Below are 21,269 nucleotides of genomic sequence, written 5' to 3'. Positions count from 1 at the left end.
TGAGACAAACCAGTGCCCCCAAAAGTAAAAAAATAACATTTATTATCTTATAACCTCACTGATTTTTTTTTTTTTCAACTCTGGCTCACTTGGAAATTCACAATAAAACTACGATATAAATATCTAACTCTGCATGCAGCTGCTTGTAATTTTACACAGGCACATCAGTGTACATACATCTTAATGTTTAACTCTTACAAGGGCATTTTTATACATAAAAGCACTTCTCTTTATGACACTTTCAAGCACCTTCTTTTCATGTTTTAGCAGCGTCTCTGAAAATGTCACATCAAATCACAATATATCTTTGGACTGGGAGAAAGTTTTGACTGCTGACCACTTCATGTGACACCTACCCTACAGCAGGGGTGATGTGCATATGAAATAATTGAATACAGATAACAAATTGTGTCAATTATAAAGTCTTTTGTAGTTCAAATAGACATCAGTATAAAAATCAGTCCGTTGATACCAGCAAAAAAAGTCCTCAGAGGAGCTTAAGAACTAAATAAGCAGACCATTTTGGCCACTAAGTAGTGCGGCGATATGCCAGATTTTAATAAGGAGTTGCTAAATAAAACATGCAATTTATGGTGATTTCAGTTATTAGTTATTTAATGATACATTTAAGTCCAAAATGTAGTAATTTTTAGCTTTGTAGATGGTCTAAAAAGGATAAAATCTAGGTCACTATTAAAAGCTCAGCCAGTTAGTCTCTGTATTCATTTATGTGAAGAAAGTAGCAAGCAGTGAGTTTTTAAAGCCTTTTTTTGCTGACTTTAGCATCCTGCTTTAGCCAAAATGATGCAGTTAGAGCAGTTGGAGAGAAAAAAACCCAACAAAGTTTAAGTGCAAAAGCTAAACAATGAGGTGAAACTCACTGTCAAGACCCTCAAAGTTAGACGCAGGCTCTGTAAATCCCGATATTTTATAGACTGATAGTACAGAAAGTTCTATCAAAGCTGCATTTATTAACATTAAACTTAACACTGACAGTTTAAATTGCTGCACTGACAATTTTACCTAATGGGTCTAAGCATTTCTTTCACAACATAGGATGAGATTTCAACAAAGCAGTTCAACTTTCTCACCTGTGTGCATCTTGTCACACCAGAGCTGTCCAGTATGCTGATTCAAGACTCTGAAAACTGAACTGGATGTTTACCAGTTTAGCATATTGCAAAGCTAAATGCCCAATAAAAGAGGCTTGAGAATAAAAATGCCCTCTCTTGTGCGGCTTGGAGTGCAGTCACAAAGTCGAAGATTATAGCAGCCGTAGCCAAGTCCAGACGAAAATGAGCTATATTCCAAAACTACAACCACGCCGCTTCTCGTAATTCTCATTTATGGCTCGTGGTGAAAGCTGAGCAGAAGAAAAATACATAAGAGCTATTTTCATTGCCTGCAGAGCCTCAGGATGTTTCTGTAGGCAGTTAGAATCAGCTGAGCACTCATATGATTATGAAAAATCAACAGCAGAACATAACACAAATGCTGCAAAGAGAGATCAGTCTGAGAAAAACTTCAATGAAAATATTATAGACAGTTAAATAACCACATTTGGGTTTGTGCTATGAGAATAAAAAGCTAGCTGTGTCTGTGTGTCTTGCACATTAACAGATTCCTTTTCAACTTAGCCTAAAAGTCAAAACATACAAAATGTGGCAGTAGAATGAAATGAAATTGCAACATTAAGAGTTCCTGATGTGTTACAGTGCAAAAGTTCCATTCATGAGGCAGAAAAAGGCCGTTCAGACAATTGACAGAGGAGTGTGAATGCTATTCAGTTCGCAGCTCTGACAGGAAATCCTTTACTTTGACAAATTAACAGCACGGACATTTCAGCAGTGAGCTTCAACCTCTGCATGCTTACACACACTTTAGTGCCATCACTCTTCTCACAAGGTGAAAAGGTGAGGGACAACCGATCCTTCACCTGCTAAGGAAATCCTTCTTCCATGAATTTCTAGCAGAAATGTGAAGACAGAGGACACTAAATCACGTACGGCGTGCAGCCAAAAACTTCAATCGTGCAACGCTGGACAGGTAGAGGATTTTAGTCAGCTGATACACAGCAAAAAAAGATTAGTTACTTTATTTATCCGTAAAATGGAGATAAAATTTAGTGATTATGCCACTCGGATCATCAATCTGATTAGCATAGTTTATCAGCCCTCCATAAATCATTTGATAATGGATTTTATAACATAGATACTCTTTTATTAAAGCTGCTAGCAACTACTTGAAATTGAAATGTAGAGGGAAAAAAAATTCCAAATACAGTTTTTTGTAGGGGTGGGTAAAAATATAGATAAATTGATGCATCACAATATTTACCCCCTCAATTCAATATCGATTCAGCAAATCCTCTGAAACAATTCACCTCCTGGCCAGTGGGGGTCACTGTGCGTGTGATTCGCGTTGTATGGACGGAAGCTGCACTCGACCAAACAACAACCAACCATAACCATGTTATGTGAGGTTTATCACAATTTCCAAGAGGAAAGAAATATTATTAAAGTTTACATGCACTTTACTTTTTCAGTGTTTATACAGAACTGGCATGTTCTTTACTTTTGTACTCCTTATGCACAAATAAGTTATTATTGTGCAAATTTTTTTATTTTCAGATGTTTTATTGCTAAAAAAATTTGAGGTGACCTACCACATGGGCATGAAAATAATTATTAAAAATTGTCAACAGGTCATTTGTGTATTTCTTCTTCTTACTGAATCAACATCAAAGCATTTAAATCAAAATTGAATTGATATCGAATTGAATCGCAACCTAAAGAATCGAAATCGAATTGAATCGTGAGGTTCTTAGCAATACCCAGCCCTAGTTTTTTGTAATGTTGGCAAGAAACAGTAATGAATAATAGTCGCGTAAGAAAAAAACAGCATGTCAACTTTTAAACACGTTTAAGGCCTTTTTGTTGTTTAAGTTAGGATAAATAAACAAAGCACGTAAAGTAAGAGAATTTGTGTTTGGTAGATTATTTCTTTATTGTAACAATGCCTTTATACCATTGGAAAGCCTGTTTATTTCCCTTTTAAATGGTGCTGCATTTGTAAGGAACATGCATTTATGGGATGAGCAGCAGAGCCGAGTATGTGGGTTGTGCCCATGAAAGATTAGTCAAATCTTCTCTGCCAATGCCAAACAGCTTATTCTGCCATTGACTCTTGTTTGGTGGATTGGATGATTAAAGCCTGAAGAAACAAGACATACTGATAATTTAACAACATATCCATTTAATAAACAGGTGCCTCAGTAGCATGTTAAAGAACCATAGGCAGCCACAACAGCCTGGCACCTCCTCCTCATGCTGGTCACCAGCCTGGTCACACACTGCTGTGGGATGGCCTCCCATTCTTCAACCAGCATTTGTCACTCTGATACACACAGTATGCTGAAGCTGCTCCCTCAAGTGTTCAATGGGGTTGGCTGCAGGACTGCAGGCAGACCAGTCCATCCTCTACTCCAAAATTCTAGAGGTATAGTCTCTGATAAACCCCACTCTGTGGGGGTGAGCGTTGTCATCTTGCAGGATAGAGTTCGGTCCCAGACTGTGGAGATATGGGATTGCCGCTGATTGCAGAACACATCTTGATTTGTCTCTGTGTTGAAATTTCTTCCAATGATGACAAGCCTCATTTCTCCAGTGAGTGAGATGCCGCCCCACACCATTGCACTGCCTCCACTAAAAGATGTTTCTCTATCAGTGCAGCTATCAGCAAATCATTCTCCACGACTTCTCCACAGTTTGACCCTATGATCAAACTGTGTCTGAATCTGGAGTCATTGCTGAACACACACATGTTCAGATTCCAGTGCACATGTTGCCGACACCAGCGCAGTGAAGGGCGGTCATGGCAGGCCTATGAGACCGAAGAGAGGCTGTGTGCAGTCTGTTGCAGAGTGTCTGGGCTGAGAGCCGTCGGCCATCTCATCCTACAAACTTTGACTGGACATCTGTAGACGACAGCCTACGGTTCCTAAGTGCCGACAGGGTGAGGAAACTGTCCTGTTGGGGTGTCAAAACAAAAGCCAATAGAAAAATAAGCTGTCTGGCATTGTCAGAAAAGATTTGGCAGATTTTTCATGGGCGGATCTATACACTCAGCTCTGCTCCTCATCCCACAAATGCATGTCCCTAACAAATGTGGTACCATTTCGAGAGAAAAAACAGGCTTTGCTACGAGGAAACAGTCTACAAAACAAAAATGCCCTTACTTATTGTGCTAAGTTTATATAAACAGTTAAAGCCTCAATTAAAAATCTCACTATCCCCTACAGATACAGGAAATAAATGTAAATGTAAACTATGTGTCAATATATGGTAAATGCTCTCATCATAATTAGGACAGTTGCTTGACAAACCTGTGCTGAAACATAAAATGTATTTAATTTGACTTGAAAGACTGGGAGCGCGTGATCTACCAATACAATGACAGACAACAAGGAACACAAACAACTGAAGACACATAAGCCACTATTCAAATGTTAGACAAAGAACTTCCTAACATCAGCTCAAGCATCTTTCAAATGCAGCCGGTCAATTCTTCAGGCTGCAGCTAAAGCAACAGAAATATGATGAGGTGATAGCTGACCAGGATGTGTCCATGCAGACAACTAAAGATACAGGAAACAACTTTGTGATACTAATACCTAAAAGACAAATAAAATCTTGCAGCCAAAGCCTTAAATGAATGGTTGTTCATGTGTGATGAGAAGCATACCTGTGCATCGATCACCTGCTCTGCAGCATTCAACATCTCACACATAACATCCTTCAGGTATGTCCTCTCATTCTAATAAAACATTCTGAACCTTAAGACACACCCAGACGCTCTCATGCCTGAAGAGTCCTGAAAAAGTCAGACGTGAGGACAGATTTGTATAAAGGAATCAGCTGTGGGTGAGACAGTGTCGAGGCATCATTGTGTCATACTTATCAGAGACAGTGAAGCCTCTGTGAGGGAGGGAACAGGGTGAGGCTGGCATTTCTCTCCCCAAGAGCACAAATATAACCCTTGTGTTGTCCTTTTACAGTCAGGGCCTCATCCAGGGTGTAGAGGTTTTATTGGCTGTTCACCATCATCGCTCGTTTGGTTTCACAATCTGCCCACAGTTCACACAAACTCTGAGTGACGCAGTGTCATATAAGAAACATAAAACCAGAACGTGTAGTGCCAGCTCAGTGAGCCACACCCCAAATACTAACATACAACGCTGAAGGCTTGTCGTTTTAGCATTATGAACTCTAAATTTGGAGTTTTAAACCACATTAAACCAATGCCCACATGGCCCCAGGTCAAAAATATGGTTCTACAAAATACAATATAAAAGCCGTGTACTCAGTCCAAATTTGCCCTGGAAACAACAAATCTATTCAGGTATTTCAAACATTCAGTTTGATCAACAGCCAGGGATGCTGTTGCATAATGGCCATCATGAAATCAGCAAACAGCCACTCCTCTTTATCAATTGTTCAGAGGGGTCACAAACATTCCTCACAGGGCCATTAATTTTGATGTTCCTACCATACTTATCAAGTTTCCGCTTTGTTTTTCTTTTTTGGATTGCAGTCAACCCTTGTCAATAATTTGCCCAATCTAAACGGCTGTAACAATGGGACTTTGGACTCATCTCAGCGGGGGATTTGTTCTGTCTGTCACAGGAGGATACTGAGCTGGAACCATTGCCACATATTTTTCATGTAAAATAGAGCACAAGACAGTGCACTCCTTCACAAGGAAAAGAGTCTGCATTATAAATGAACCCAAGTGATTACTGAAGTATCTGCTTTAAACCTGCAACACCGGACTTTCTTGGCCTCTCTGGGAAGCCTTTATGGACCACTTTCAAATTCCCAAAGATGTATTTGCGACATGCATCTTGAGTGTTTACACATTGAAAGTTTAGAGTCATGTTATTGGCTACCATATAGCTCTTAGACTATTTCCGGAGCTTTACCTCTATGTGGCTGTAGACCTCTACGGTGGGACATTTTCTGCTCATCTGTTGCAGACCTCTACAATAAGGCAATGTGACTGTGAGGCAGGAAGTCACAGACTAACCCTTGCTGGGGTTTTTCTTGGTTTGTGGTGTGTTATTTTTAATTTTATCCCCATCCCCCTTACCCTAACCCTAACTTTCAGGATTTGGGGGCCTAATCCTCTGACAGTGAGCAAAAATATCCGTCATTCAGTACATCATTCTGGTTCTGGCTTGGGTAACGTATGTCACTTTAGCCACTGCCGTAATCCCAGATCAGTGGAAGGCTGCAGTGATGGTTGACCTTCTGGAACTTTGTCCCATCACCACAGAGGATCTCTGGAGCTCAGTCAAAGTGATCATAGGGTTCTTGGTCACCTCTCTTACTAAGGCCCTCCTCCCAGGCCAACTCAGTTTGGCTTAGAAGAGTCCTGGTTGTGCCAAACTTCTTCCATTGGAGAATTATTGAAGCCACTGTGATCATGGGAACTTTTAGATCAGTAGATTTTTTTTTGTATCCTTCCCCGGATCTGTGCTTTGTAACAATCCTGTCTCTGAGCTCTGCAGGCAGTTCCTTTGACCTCATGGCTTGGATTTTGCTTTGATATGCATTGTCTTCTATTGAGAGTTGTGTGCCTTCAAGATCATGTCCAGTTATTTAACACAGGTGGACTCCAATCAAGGTGTAGAAACATCTCAGCAAAGATTCAGAGAAATGGGAGGAACCTGAGCTAAATTTAAATTATTTTTGCATTGGGTCTGAAAACTTATGTCAATGTGATAATTCAGTTTTTTATTTTTAATAAATTTTCAATTAAAAAACTCTTGTTTCTGTTTTCAATTTGTCAAGAACGGGTATTGAGTGTAGATTAATGAGAATACATTTTTTTCAACTGTGGCATTAGGCTGCAACACAGCAAAATAGAAAAAAAGCGAAGGGGGTCTGAATACCTTCTGAATGCCCTGAATATCCTGCAGCCATGGCACCACTAGTTAAACATGTTTACAAGAGCTTAGACTTAGAAGATTTACAGGGAAGGCTGTGCTTTCTAGAATTTTCCAGGAATGCATATGTCAAAAGGGCATGAGAGTAAACCAAAACACAGTTGCAGTGATGCAACAAACAGCTAAACATTGGCCCGTAACCTATTCTTATCCATAGCTACCCAAACAGAGGACTGCAGAGGAGAGTGACAGTTCTTGGTAGATCTGTCACTATTAATTGTCCTTTTCAGTTTAGCTAACAGACAAATACTTTCCTCTTTTTCACCGTAAAGTAAAACTTCACATAAGAGGACAACAGCACAGTTAAGAGTAGATGACACTTGTATGGTGCTTGAAGAAGTCCTCAGTCTCATAACATGTACAGTATGTAAATCTCTTATTGCTGCCATGTCATGTAAAGATTCCAGGAATTTTCATGCAAAGAAAAAGTAATAAGGAAAATGGCATGAATGTTTAGGTTTATTCATTAAAATGAATAATAGTTCTTCATTAAGTACAGTATGTTTAATGTTTGTGTATAAAACCTGCACATCTTTGGCTCCACAAGATGCAATTTCCACCCTTTGAGCCGTACATCCTGCCTGAAGAGCTCTGCGACAAATAACACTTGAGAGAGTGTTCATCGAGGTCAAGTGTCAAGTAATCTGTTGACATTTAGTGTCATTCGGGAAAACCCTGCACAGTCTGGCTTTTCCTTTATGTCAAGTGTGTTGAGTTGTGGATCTCATCCAGACTTGGCTGAACACCGCTGAATTTCCAAACGACTGCTAAGGGGCTAAAGGAAGTGGCTGGAGTTAAATCGAGCACTTTCAGCTGGAGTGATTCATCCACAGGACTCTAATGCTCTCATTTCCTGGGCAGCTGTTGGAAACTGACACAGTGGGTCTAAAGCAGCACTGAATCAGACATGAATAAAAGTCAGCCTGGTTCAGTATCACGCATGGATTGTGTAAAAAGATGGAAAATATGGCATCTCCCCAAAAAGGGAGGCCAAAAGGTGTGGGGCTCCTTCCTCTGACCAGCTGCAGTAAAGGTCATAAGCTCCACCTTGTACATGTTAACAGATGGGATGTCTGCCAAACTAAAACAGGTATACACATCAATGAAGTCATTCTTAAAATGGTTTCAGTCTCAAAAGTTAGTTCCTAGGACAGAAGGATGGTATTGCTGGTGATGTGACTCCGCCGCGCCCAAAAGTACTGCCCCTCAACGCTGATTGGTCCTGTCACTTTCTAACCGGGCCCAAATGGTTCAGACTGGAGCTTTGCCAGATGGATTTGCCAGTGAGAAACACAGAAACGGGCATATCCATCTGCTTTGCAAGGTTAAGAATAAGCTGGAGCCCTGACAAACCCAGAGAATGGGCCCTCTGCAATTATGATTTGTTGATGAATGAATGTGTGTTGGATCAGTAACATTGGTTTTAGCATCCTGGATAACAGCTACTGCATTCTGGAGATGAAAAGTATGTGAAGCTATTATTGGGCTCCAATACTTCAATAATTCTTTTTTAACCAATTTCATTATGTTTTACTTATTTTTGCTACTTATGTCGACACTTTAAACCCCTTTTTGCCGCTTATCAGCTATTTGCCACTTATTTTTGACACTCTTAACCTATTTTTGTCACTTTTTGCACTTTTGACCTTTTTTGTTCTTTTATGCCCATATTTGCCGCTTACTTGCCGATTGTTCCCATTTCTTTTCCCCATTTTTTACCCAGTACTGCCACTTTTTACCTAATTTCTGCCACTATTTATTCATTTTTGCCACCTTTTTTGCCACTTTTAACCATTTTTTGTCCCTTTTCACTATTATTTAATTCTTTTCCATTAAAGTTGTCTCAGTTTCTTCAATTCAGTTTTCCTGCATCCTGACATTTATGCACATCATGGCTTTACTCTGAAGTCTGACATTACTTTCCTGATTGCTAATATCAGTGTGCCCATCCACATTGTTAACATGACCAATGAAAAGATCATTCTGTTTAAGAAAAAGGGGGTTACATTTGGAAAAAGGCTATATAAAATATATTCTACAGCATAATAAGACAGAGACAAGACCAGTTGTTATTCACGGTTAAAATAAAATTTGTTTTTTTGGTAAGTTAAATGTTTGTCTTTGCCAGTGGAAGGGGCAGGACAGGATATCACTCCCATGACCCCACCAGCCAAATCCTAACTGGGCGAACTCTGGTGGGGTAATCTGGCTTCACTTGAGTTTAACAAAGGAAGGTGGAGACATGTTATCCCTCTTTTCATAATATCAATTGTATTTCACCATTGCGTGTAAAAAATATGTTTGCACTTGGTTACAGTTCACCAACCCATGAATCATGAAGGAAAATGTTGAGGAAAGCACGTCACCTCTCAACAAACTCTCCCTTCTTATCAGTCTGTATCACTGTTACAACAGTTTGCCATGCTGTTTGATAACTTTGATTCTGAATGGGTTTGTAACTGACTTTATCAGGAAGGAGGTTTTACAACACAAAGCCAGAGGGCAATTTACACTGCAGAGTGTGTTAAGGACAAACTTACAGTGACTGCTGAGCTCAAAGGTCAAAATAGACATCCAATATTCTTTTATGGCTGCTGGGACAACACAGAAGAGTTTAAATAAAACTGTTCTCAGCACACGTCACTTCAGCCAGCGCCTGGCTTAAGCTTCATACCAAAACAGCCATGCTAACAGCGGTTATTGAAGCACAAATTTTCAATGTGTGAATTTCAGCATTCCTCATGGAGGTGTTGTTCAATAACCAAAATCAATCCTCAGTCATTGATGCTATGTTTCGTGAATATGTTTGATAAATTGTCAATCCATACTTTTTGTTTGAAAGCACCAGTCAAACGAGTTAGAATCCTCAAATCACATTTCAACATCGATTGATGCTTTATTTACAATTAACATGAACTTCTATGGTCCTTGAAATGTCAAAGGTTTTTCTCTGCCTTCTTCCTCCACTGACAGAACAGCTGAGAGGAGACAGGAAGTATGGGGGCTGAGAGAGTGGGGATAACATGGACCAAATGGTTTCAGGTTTGGGGTCAAACCAGCAAACAGTCCAGCTATGCTATCGCTTTTGAATCAAGGGTATCTGCTCTGACAACTGACCTAAACAAGCAGCTCAAAATATAACAGACTTGTCAAGAGTTGGACGATGTTCTCCCAGTTTAATTCCATGACAGCGTAATGAAGCTTTACATTCACAGCATTAATTGCGTTTCTGCTTTGTGGGAGTGCAAGTGAGCACAACACAGTGGGAGCTTCACTAACACACAATCAGACATGCACAGACATAAAGTTTAGAATGAAGTCCAAACATTATGGGCTTCAAATATTATGGCCTTTAAACAGTGCTGTGACTTTGGCTTAAATTTCTTGTTAATTTAAAGAAGCAGTAAAGAAAACAAAAACAATAAAATACATTTTTATATTAGAGAAAGTCATAATAGCAAGGTATGGTATTTTCATTATGAATATCAGTAGTTTAAATGAGTACTCAAGATAAGTGATGTTAAAAATAATATCAGATTGGGCACAGGTGGCCTAGCAGTTAGGCCACGCCCCATGTAAGCGGGCGGCCCAGGTTCAAGTCCAGCCCGTGGCGCTTTCCCTGCATGTCCTTTCACCCACTCGTTCATCCCTGTTTCCGATTCAATACATGTCATCCTCAATCAATACAGGTATAACAAGACCAAAAATATATCTTTAAAAAAAAAAAAAAAAAAAAAAAAAAAATTGTTGCAGCCCAGATATAAAACCAGTGGGATTTAAACTCTGCCTGTAGCTACAGCTTTCACTCTAAGAAGTTACAATTCTAAGGATAAGGTATAAAAATTTGAGCATTTAAATTTTAAAAAATGGGCACTGGTTCAACTCAATCAGTAGAGCAGGTGTCCCATGTAAAAGAGGCAAAAGTCTTTGTAGCACCAGCTCAACTTCAACTATCAGCCTGAAAATAATTCTATTGTGATTTTTCCCCCCAATGCATATGTGATTTTACATGCATTTTTTTAAGTTCCTCATCTTCTGTATTTTTCATCATACGAGAAACAAATCATTCTTTATAATATCAAACCCAATATTTGTTAGACTAAACAAAGGCTTACCAATTCTGCCTGAAAGGCTAATTGTGATTATTTTGACTCATTGCAAATTCTATATGAATTTTACTGAAGGGGATAATCATTTTAAGTCTTTCTCAGACAAAAATATACAAAAAGAAGGAAAGAAGTACTTTTTAAAAACTAGTCTAGAAAAAAAATGCCATTTAAATGTTTGCATGATATGTAGAGCCAAAGCTCAGACATTTAATATCTGCCATCCTAAGTGCAGGTGGATTTCAGCCCTGGCGGGTACGTTACTCCCACTAGCCACATTGGCAGTGTAAATTTATCAGTGTCACAACCTACGCTTCACTCTACCTGTGCTTGACTGTTAGCGCCTGTGTGGGAATTAGATGCTTGTCTGCAATTAGTCAGATTTGCATATGAATCCCCCAAATACTTGCAGAGTGACTAGGCCAGCGAACAGATGCAACAACTACTTAGGTGTTAGTCAGTTGTGTTTTTTCACGGTGTTTCAAGATGAGGGAAAATGCTTGAAATTTGGAAGTCCAGTGTTCATTTGCATTTCATTAGACTGAAAATAGTAAATCTAAACTGCTACAGCCGACCTCAACAATATAAAATGTTATTTCCCAACAATATAACTGGGCTAGTGAAAATTCAGTATGGCTAATAACTCCAGAAAACTACTAGCCACAGTGTTTAGTTGGCAAAAACATTAATGTCAAGCCCTGTGTGAAACATCACATCTTTGCATCAAAAAAGTATTGAACGGGTATTCTGAAACACATTTCAGGTCAAAGAAATATTGCACTTTTGCAGTTTAAAAATTGCATTAAGACATATTAGGTTTAAATGTTGATGAATTGCCCACCCTAACGCACAGTAACAAAACACACTTAGCTGAGCACAGTATTTAAGTATGTTTTTGAGCATCTGTGCACTAAACATATTTCTTTTACTCCACTACATTTCATGAATGTTCTTATTTTTCAGTACTTTTGCACTAAAATCAGTGGATGCTTTTTTAATCCAGTTTGAAAAGCATAAACTGTGTTCATGTAGTTCTCTGTGTGACTTATCTAGGTGGTGTTGCCATACTTGAAAGTCTGCATCTTCATGGTTGAACATAGAGCAAACACAGAGGAAAGGTCACTCAGATCAGGTCGTTTTTGAAACAAGGATTGTGGCAGAGAAATTTTTAGTATGTACACCTTGACTAGACTGATGCATTGTGAAAATACAAAAAAGTTTTCAAAAAAAAGTAGTTTGAATGCATCAGAATTTTAAAAAGCTGAAGCAATAAGTTGACTGAGCAAGTTAAACTTGTAATGGACAAATATTTGAATATAATTTGATTCAATGAAACTGAGGCCCACCACTTCTGGCCGCAAACTATTCAGTGCATGTCTTTCTTCCCACATTTCTTGTCTTTTCAGCTGTTTTGTCTAACAGATACGCATTCATCAATAAGTAAGAAAGATTACTTAACCTAGACTTGATGTGTAAGTAGGTGTTTGCTGTGAAAAACACAGAACACAAACAGGATAACAGGCTTACCGCTGCTGAAACAGGGAACAGGGAAGCTGAGCGAGGCACCTGTCAGACTGGGTTTGAGGGAGTGGACGTTGGACACACACCAGGAGCAGAGACAGCTGATAGAGACAACTTTCTCCCTCTTTGCTCTTTGCTCTCAGAGGCTCATTTGCATCGACTCAGATAAGCAAGAGGGAAATAAAACCTTTGCTGCAGCCATGTTTGGGATTATCTCCTCATGTTACACTTTGTGAGTGCCATTTCTCTTTGCATGAGATGTGACTGCTATTGTAGGGAAACCACACAATTGTACCAGAAGGAAAACAAGCTCTACAATATTTTTATTTAATAGTCCACAAAAAGACCTCAAAAATATCTTGTATCATAAAACAGTAGGTTGAAAAGTTTATCTTAAAAATGAGAAGCTATAACAGTTGATGGCATTCATTTTAAGAGAGCAATGTCACGCTGATGCAGCATTTAATAAAAGCCACTGGTGTTTAATTGAAAGATTCCTCCATGGGAGATTGTCACAAAAGCACAACCTAAACTGCAAACCGCGATCAAACTTTCACGTCCATAAACACATGCATCAGTGTACTCTACAAGACCACATGCAGAGGGGGAATGTACTGCCAGGAGGAAAAGGCACTATTAAAAGCTCTTCCCTTTCAGTCCTGATACCATTCCAATCAGTCCTGCAGGCCAAAGTGACCCCCAGGACCTAAAAATAGGAGAGTGAGCCCCCTTTGACGAAACTCCCGCACGCACACAAGCAGTCAAAACACTAAACCGCAAGGAGCTCACTTGCAAACTTAAGGAACTCATGCCTTTATATGCAGCCTTAAATATAACTGTTCTGTAATGAAGTTAAATTGATTAAAAGAGATAGCTTCACTTATATGCTGCAGCCTTTACAGACAGTTTTCCATATTAAAGCTGTCATTAAGAAACTCATGCCAATATGGTGGGAAAGGGTTATGTAAGAGGGGAAATGTCTGATAACACAAGGCACAAGCCCCATAAAAGAACTATCTGTGTATTTATGACACTGAATCAGACATTCAGAGAACGATACCGCAGTATCTCAGGGCAGGGTGAGCTCTTCTGTGGGGAGACAAGGGTGTGTCTTGATAAACTTCTGGCAGATTTGTTTATTTTGAGTTCATATCCCAGTGTATGTACAGAACATCTGCCTCTGTGAGCGCCTTTGTGAGAGCTGTGGTTTCGACACCATTGTCAGTGTTACTGAGGAATGACAGTGGATCATCAATGGGTGGATCATGGGAAAATGCTTCAGGAAGTTGTGGTAACATCTCAAAGAAACATCAAGACTGATTTTAATTGCAGAACTAAGTGAAAACACAAAGTGACACAAGGTTGGAGGAAAACAGGAGTAGCTCTGAGTGCAGAATCTTCACACTTTCATTTTCTATTATTTCCCCAGCTCGAGTCCTGGCTTTGATTCTCTCCCTTTCTTATCCTACTATCTCTGAGTTTAACCACCTGCAGGTATTGCTGCTGATGCACTTTCCTTTGTGCTTGCACAGCAGAGTTGGACAGCCCCAGGGAGGGCGTCAGAGAGGACAGCGGACTGTGCCCTGAGCTCTGCCTTTCCTCACTCACTCTTGGAGGCGCACCTGTGTAACACCTGAACAGGTTGTTCAACATACCGCATACATCCCTGCCTGGCATGCAAGGGACACAAGAGCAACTGTCTAAAGGGAAAAAAATAATAAAAACATTGGCAGCGGGATGACATTTTTGTCCTGCTTGCTAATTATTGTATCAAGGAAGCTAAACTGCCTTTTGTTCATACTATCAGATAATCAATTCCGTTAAGTACTTGAACCATACGTTGCTAAAATTCCTTGCTTTTTGTAATTAATGACATCATTTCCCAAACTAACATTACATGGAAATCATGTAGCAGAGCTCTGAGTACATGAAAAGTTTTTGAGTTGTTCCTCTCATCATATTTATTAGGAAACAAACAGAGTTGAGCCTAAAACAGGTGTCCAACACAGGACTACATGCACACTGAAAATAGCTCTGACCTTTTTAACTGCAGCTTGAATCATGCCTCACATGAGGTAGCATGTGCTCTGAAACTTTATGTAGTGTGACAGTTACATTTAAACTGTCATCCTTAAAGCATAGCAGAAGTAAAGCAGAGGATTATAATAAGGATTAGTCAAAAACAAACACTCAGGATGATCCCTGTACACAGAAATGTCTGCTAGCAGAAAAACAGTTTAAGTAGTAGTAAGGGTGTTTTACAAAATGAAAACTTACTTGACTGTAACTCTTGTGGATAAGTCCTGGAGGTCTCCTGGGTGAAAGAGCTGTGCTTCGTTTAGTCCGAGCTTCCCGCAGGCCTTGAGGAAGACGTTGAGGTTGTCCTGGAAAAAGAACAAAGCGGGGTATGAGGGCTGTCCACCTTCAGAGGCAAAAGAATAATCACTCAAGAATTCCCTGGCAGGGACACAGCCTACAACCCAATGCTTCCAAAGTTCATATCAGCAGAGACGGACAGCAGGGAGGGAGGAGCGTCTGTGCAGCAAATAAGAAGCGACTTGGTGCAGAACACACACAAACACACATGTGGGGGGAGAGGCTGCGTGACAGCAAGCTGACTGACAGCGGCAAAGCCACCTGTGGGCGGGGTTAGGGCGGGTGCAAAGCCAAAACCAGGAAGGATGACATCAGAGCTGTGGGTACAAGTCCCACCCAACCGGCCATGCGAGTGCAGTGCTGACAAACACAGAGAGGAAGCACAATGCCTGCTGCTGTAGCGTTCTTCTTCTTCTTCCACTTCTCACACCCTGAAACTGTCCCCTCCCCTCTCTGCCAAGCCCTTCACTCGAGAATACCTGTGAAATCTGCGGGGCGGCGGAGTATTTTGGAGACGTTTGGTTGCTATGAAACATGAGGTCGGGTGACTGAAACTGACAAATATTTTTTTTCCTGAGGCAACTCTTGAGGACATGGGAGTGGAGGCATGGTTTCTTTTCCTTTACTGTCTCATACTGGTGGACTCAGAGAGGGGGCAATCGACACCCTTGGTGCCCTATGGTGCAGCTGAAGTGCCCTCTCTGATGCCCCTATAGGTAAATAAACATGATAAAGAATCCTTTTTAGTGCCCTCTGGGCAGAAAAAATGGCAAATTGCTTCTTACGTGCCCTCTGAGTAGACAAAACTTGTCAAAGTGCCCGCTTAAATTCCTTTTCAATATACAAAATTTGTCAAATTTGCTGTCCCTCTGAAAGGAAAAATAATTTGACAAAGTGCTGTCTTAGTTCCCTTTATCAGGACAAAATTTCACAAATTGCCTTTAGGTGCTCTATTGGTGTACAAAACTTAACAAAAGGCCCTCTTAAGAGCTCTCAAAGAAGACGAAACTTGCCAAAGCGTTCTCTTAAATTCCTTTTAAATGGAGAAAATTTGACAAACTGCCACTAAAGAGCCCTTGTATAGGAATAGTACTGACAAAGTGCCCTCTTAAAAGTCCTCTAAGTAGACAAAACATGGACAAAGTGCTGTCTTAAGAGCCCTGGAAGTGTACCAAATTTGTTAAAGCGCCCTTTTGAATTCCTTTTAAATGGAGAAAATTAGACAGATCGCTAATTAATTGCCCTGTAAAAGGAAAAAAATTACAAAGGGTCCCCTTAGGTTTCCTCTATAGAAAAAATTTTGAAAGTTGCTACTGGTTCCCTTTATATATACAAATTTCACAAATAGCCACTACAGTGCCAACTGAGCAGACAAAGTTTGACAATTGCAACTTAAGTGCCCTCTTTATTGTCCCTTTAGAAGACACAATTTGATAAAGTGCCCTCTTTAATGTCCCTTTAGAAGACACAATTTGATAAAGTGCCCTCTTTAATGTCCCCTTAGTTGACACAATTTGATAAAGTGCCCTGTTTAATGTCCCCTGTTAGTACACAGACATGATGAGGAGTTCTCATTTGTGTCCACTAGGTAGACGACACTTGACAAAGTGCTCCCTTAAATATCCTCTTCGTAGACATAATATTATTAAGTGCCTTCTTGAGTGACTTTCAATGGACAATACAAGATACTTTGCCATCCATGCTGCACTTCCAGTGGACAGTAAGTGGTGGTAAAGTGCCCACCAGGGTTGTCTTCCAGTGGCAATGGTGCCCTCATGATGATTTTTTTTCACTAGTATTATTGTTTGTGTATCTTTATGAAATAATTGTTAAACGTTCTTTGTACAGCAGTGTCTGAGGTATTCTCATAAGAAAAACATTAAATCTTAAGGTTCTGATCTATTTCATCTCAAATGTTTTTAAACTTTTTATTCACTGGTGCACCTTATTTATCATTTTCGGCCCCGCCCCTCAAACATCCTGAGTCTGCCACTGCTGTGTCCATCTTTTTATATGGGGTAAAGTTTATATGTTCATATAATTCACACAGATGTGAGTTTAAAGTGAGACTGTTCACAGACATAATGCTCTATAAAAATACACACATCTCATGTATGTCAAACAAATCTTCAGCCACAGAAACACCATTCCTTCCCCAGGTTTCTTCTAATCCCACGGGCCTTGTTTGCAAGTCTGCACTTCCCATCGGGACAGCCCTGCTTCAGATGGTTTCATGTAATGACACATGCTTTCAACATGGGCTGCAATAATTAAGGGGTAGCTAGGGCTATATTTAAGCTAAATAGCAAACATGCTTATTAGCAAATGTAAGAGAGGGCTGACCTCTCTGTGCAGGAATCCCCCGCTAACAGATTTGCTTGTCCCATAACAGCACTTTGACTGGCCCTGCAGGTCACCATGGGCCCCTACAGTTTAAGGATTAACCTCCCTCTGACTTTGTCTTCAGGCGTTCTCTTCTTTTGTTTTTGTCTTTGTTGTAAATATTATCGCATCATTCTCCAAACTGATTAAAATTATGATTGAGTTGGAGTTAAAAGTTTTATTTTGATCCTAACTCATCTTCTCTAAATTTCTAATCATTCACATGCACATTTTTCAGTGACACTACATTTATGATCTTGTAAATCAGTGAGAACAGCGGGTACAGTCGTAAAGTTCAAATAATAAGTTACATCTTTCCAACCTCCTCCCTTCAGCATATCGGCTGACAAGACAGCACTAACCACATTACTTGTGTCATTAAAGTAACACCAATACTCAGTGAGTTAGTTATGACAACACCTGAATAGATAACAGATTTTGAGGCTGATGCCCATTTCCACTTTTTAAAGATTTCTCTTTTGCCTTTATTTGATGGGATAGCTGCAGAGAGACAGGACATAAAAAGAGGAGAAAGAGGGAATGACACGCATCAAATGGGTTGCTGTAGCGTCTAAGTTGCACAAATGCATTGCAAACATTAAATACAACCCTAATTCCAAAAATGTTGGGGTGCTTTGTAAAATATATATAAAAACAGAACGCAATGAATTGCAAATTTAATCAATCAATATTTCATTCTTAATAGAACAAAAACAACATATCAGATATTGAAACTGAGACACTGAATGAAAAATATTAGCTTATTTTAAATTTGATGGCAGCAGCACATGTTAAAAAATGTAGGGATAAGGCAACAAAACAAACAGCTAGAGGAGCAGTTTGAAATTAATTAAGCCAACTGGCAACAGGTCAGTAATAAAAGACGCATTTTAGATAGGCAAAGTCTCTCAGAAGTAAGGGTGGGCAAAGGTTCACCAATCTGCGACAACCTGCATCTAAAAACTGTGGAACAATTTCGGAAATCCCACCATCTACACTACATAAAATGATCAAAAGATTCAAAGATTCTGGAGAAATCTCTGTGTGTAAGGGACAAGGCTGAAGCTCAAGACCAGATGCTTCTTTGGGGCCTCAGGTGACACTGCATGAAAACCATGCATGATTCTGTACTGTAAATCACTGCATGGGCTCAGAATTACTGAGGCAAAATGGAAAACTGTTCTGTGGTCAGATGAATCAAAATCTGAAATTCTTTTTGGAAACCAGTGTCCTGCAGACTAAAGAGGTGAGGGACGAACCAGCTTGTTATCGGCACACAATTTAAAAGCCTACATCTATGCTGATACGGGGTTGCATTAGTGCCTGTGGTTTGGACAGCTTAAGCAACATACAGTACGCTCTCATCCGGACAACGTCTCTTTCAGGGAAGGCCCTGTATATTTCAGCAAGAAAGTCTCAGTTTCAACATCTGATAAGTTGTTTATGTTCAATTGTGAATAAAAAAAGAGTCTATGAGATTTGCAAATCCTTGGATTCTGTTACTTACATTTTACAAAGGGCCCCAGCATTTTTGGAATTGGGGTTGTACATTCCTGTCCAGTGCACCCATTATAAAAAAGATGTGGTGCCTTCAAAGCTTTACTTTTGATACCATCAATTCATCACAATAACAGAGATGTATTGTTTTAAAACATGCTGTTGAAAAGCAGCAAACAATCTTATTTAGAGCGCTTAAATGTCTTTAAAAAGTACAGGACAACAGCCACATTTCACAACATTTTATCAGATAAATTGTTGTTTAAAAAATTGGTATTGCCCTGATCCTCACAACCAGTGCATCTCTGACTGGTAAATAAATACTGCAACAGTAGCATTTGGATTTTTTGTAGGTTTACTTGTTTAGCAGGTTTTTTTTTAAATTTCTGGCAGCTGATGAGAGAAAGAAGGCAGGTGTTATTGAGGAGAGATGACAGGAAGCAAACGAAGTGGGCTGGAACTGAACCTGGACTCCTGTGGTTTGGTCTAAGCCACTCTAACAGATGGGCAACCATGATGCCAAAAATGCTGTTGTATTTGTAAAGACCTATATTCATTGACCTATGTTTAAGACGTGGATATCAATATAGCTACAATGCATGGACAAAAGTATCTGGCCACAACTCTTGAACTCAGGTGTTTCAATCAGACCTGTTGCCACAGATGTATAAAATCAAGCACCTAGCCACACAGTCTCCATTTGCAAACATTTGTGAAACAAGATAGGTCATTCTGAAGAGCTTAGTGACTTCAAGCGTAGTACTGTGATGGATGCCCCCTTTGCAGTAAGACAGTTTGTGAAACTTCATTCCTGCAGGATATTCCACAGTCAGCTGTAAGTGTTATTATTAGAAAGTGGAAGCGGTTAGGAACAACAGCAACTCAGCCATTAAGTGGAAGACTGCGTAAAATCACAAAGCAGGGTCAACGACTGCAAAAGCGCATTGTACATGAAAGTTACCGAAACACTCTTCTGATTCCATAGCTGAAGAGTTTTGAACTTTCACTGACATTAAAGTAGGCACAAAAATGGTGAGGTGGGAGCTTTACTGAAAGGGTTTCCATGACCGAGCAGCTGCATGCAAGCCTAACATCACCAACACTGGAATGTGGAGCAGTTTGGTGGAGGATGGATAATGATATACAGCTGTTTTTCAGGTTTGGGCTAGTCCCCTTATCCCTATCTAAGAATGGAAGCTGTTATAGCTGCAAAAGTGGGGCCATCTACATATTAATTGAATTCAATGTAATTGAATTCAATGTAATTACAGTTTCTGTTGGGGTAATGGTTGTGCTTTTGTCTATGAAGTGTGGAAGGTAAAAGCTAATAAATTACCCATGATCATTCACTGGTCTGGTTCTAGACATGATCTTCTATTTCTAGAGATGGAGAGGATGCAGGGCTGCAATATGGATAAAAACCCCACAAAAACTTTATGCCAGTGTCTAATTTAAATGAACCAGACTCTATACAAAAGGATGATTAATATCACTACAGTATAAATGTCATTTAGCGTCTAACAGCTTCATGAACAAATTAACCCCCTCCCAACAGTAAGTCCCAGAACATGCAGAGATAATGATGTCGAAGGAATGTTATGCTGACTTGTGCCTGCACATAATCCTGCTAAATATGCTGTATCCATCCAGCAGCCTCTAATCCTCTCATACTGACCGGAGAACCCTGATTGGAGCACTAATTCACACCAAGAAACAGAAAGATTTGACTCTTGAGGTGTCTCATTTGGTAATACAGGGCCTTGAAGTCTATATTGGTCACAATGTGGTCACTCTATTTCTTCTTCTGCTGCTGCATTCTTCCTCTAAAATGACACACTCTGCAATTACCCTCAAATGACCCCTGGCAGTGCTTCCCACTATGAGCAGAGCTATGGTTAAAATATCAGGCAACATGTTTTGTGACAATAAACCAACAAGAAATAGTATACGTGAACAGACCCAATAAATTCGTATCCTTACAGTCAGATCCAGTCATAACATGCCATTGTACTACAAAAACACAGTAACAAAACATGGTCAGATTCTTGTCATTGCACAGATGATTACACAGATATTTAGAGGAGTAAAGACACCCCGAGGGCCACTGAAAATGTCTGTTTATCTCCTCCCAGTGCTACCTCAACCCACTAAGGAGTTAGTGTATGCAGAACTTCCAGCACCATGCCAATTAAAGTGTATTTACCATGGGTAGAGGCCAATAGAGTCATCTTTGACTCTGTCTTCCTGGATCCAGCCAAGTGGGCTCATGTTGCTGGCTGCATCAACGCAAAGCTGTTGTTCCTGCCAAGCGTTGGTAAAAGCAGAACCAGGCCCAAACCAGGGCACCATGACCCAAACCCACAGCTCTGTCAGTGCTTAGA

General features: G+C 39.9%; 1 protein-coding gene across 7 annotated transcripts in view; it reads right to left on the bottom strand.

The window, feature by feature from the left end:
• The window catches only part of lmo7a (LIM domain 7a), a 104,814-nt gene that overhangs the window by 54,500 nt on the left and 29,045 nt on the right, over nucleotides 1–21,269 (bottom strand). For all 7 annotated transcript variants that reach the window (XM_041806588.1, XM_041806583.1, XM_041806581.1 and 4 more), the window contains exon 5: nucleotides 14,911–15,017. In XM_041806588.1, coding sequence (XP_041662522.1) covers nucleotides 14,911–15,017 — 107 coding nt within the window. The remainder of the gene's footprint in view (nucleotides 1–14,910; nucleotides 15,018–21,269) is intronic.

The sequence above is a fragment of the Cheilinus undulatus genome, linkage group 15 (assembly GCF_018320785.1).
Source record: "Cheilinus undulatus linkage group 15, ASM1832078v1, whole genome shotgun sequence".
NCBI classification, from domain to species: domain Eukaryota; kingdom Metazoa; phylum Chordata; class Actinopteri; order Labriformes; family Labridae; genus Cheilinus; species Cheilinus undulatus.
This window is presented reverse-complemented; position numbering and strand designations above follow the sequence as displayed.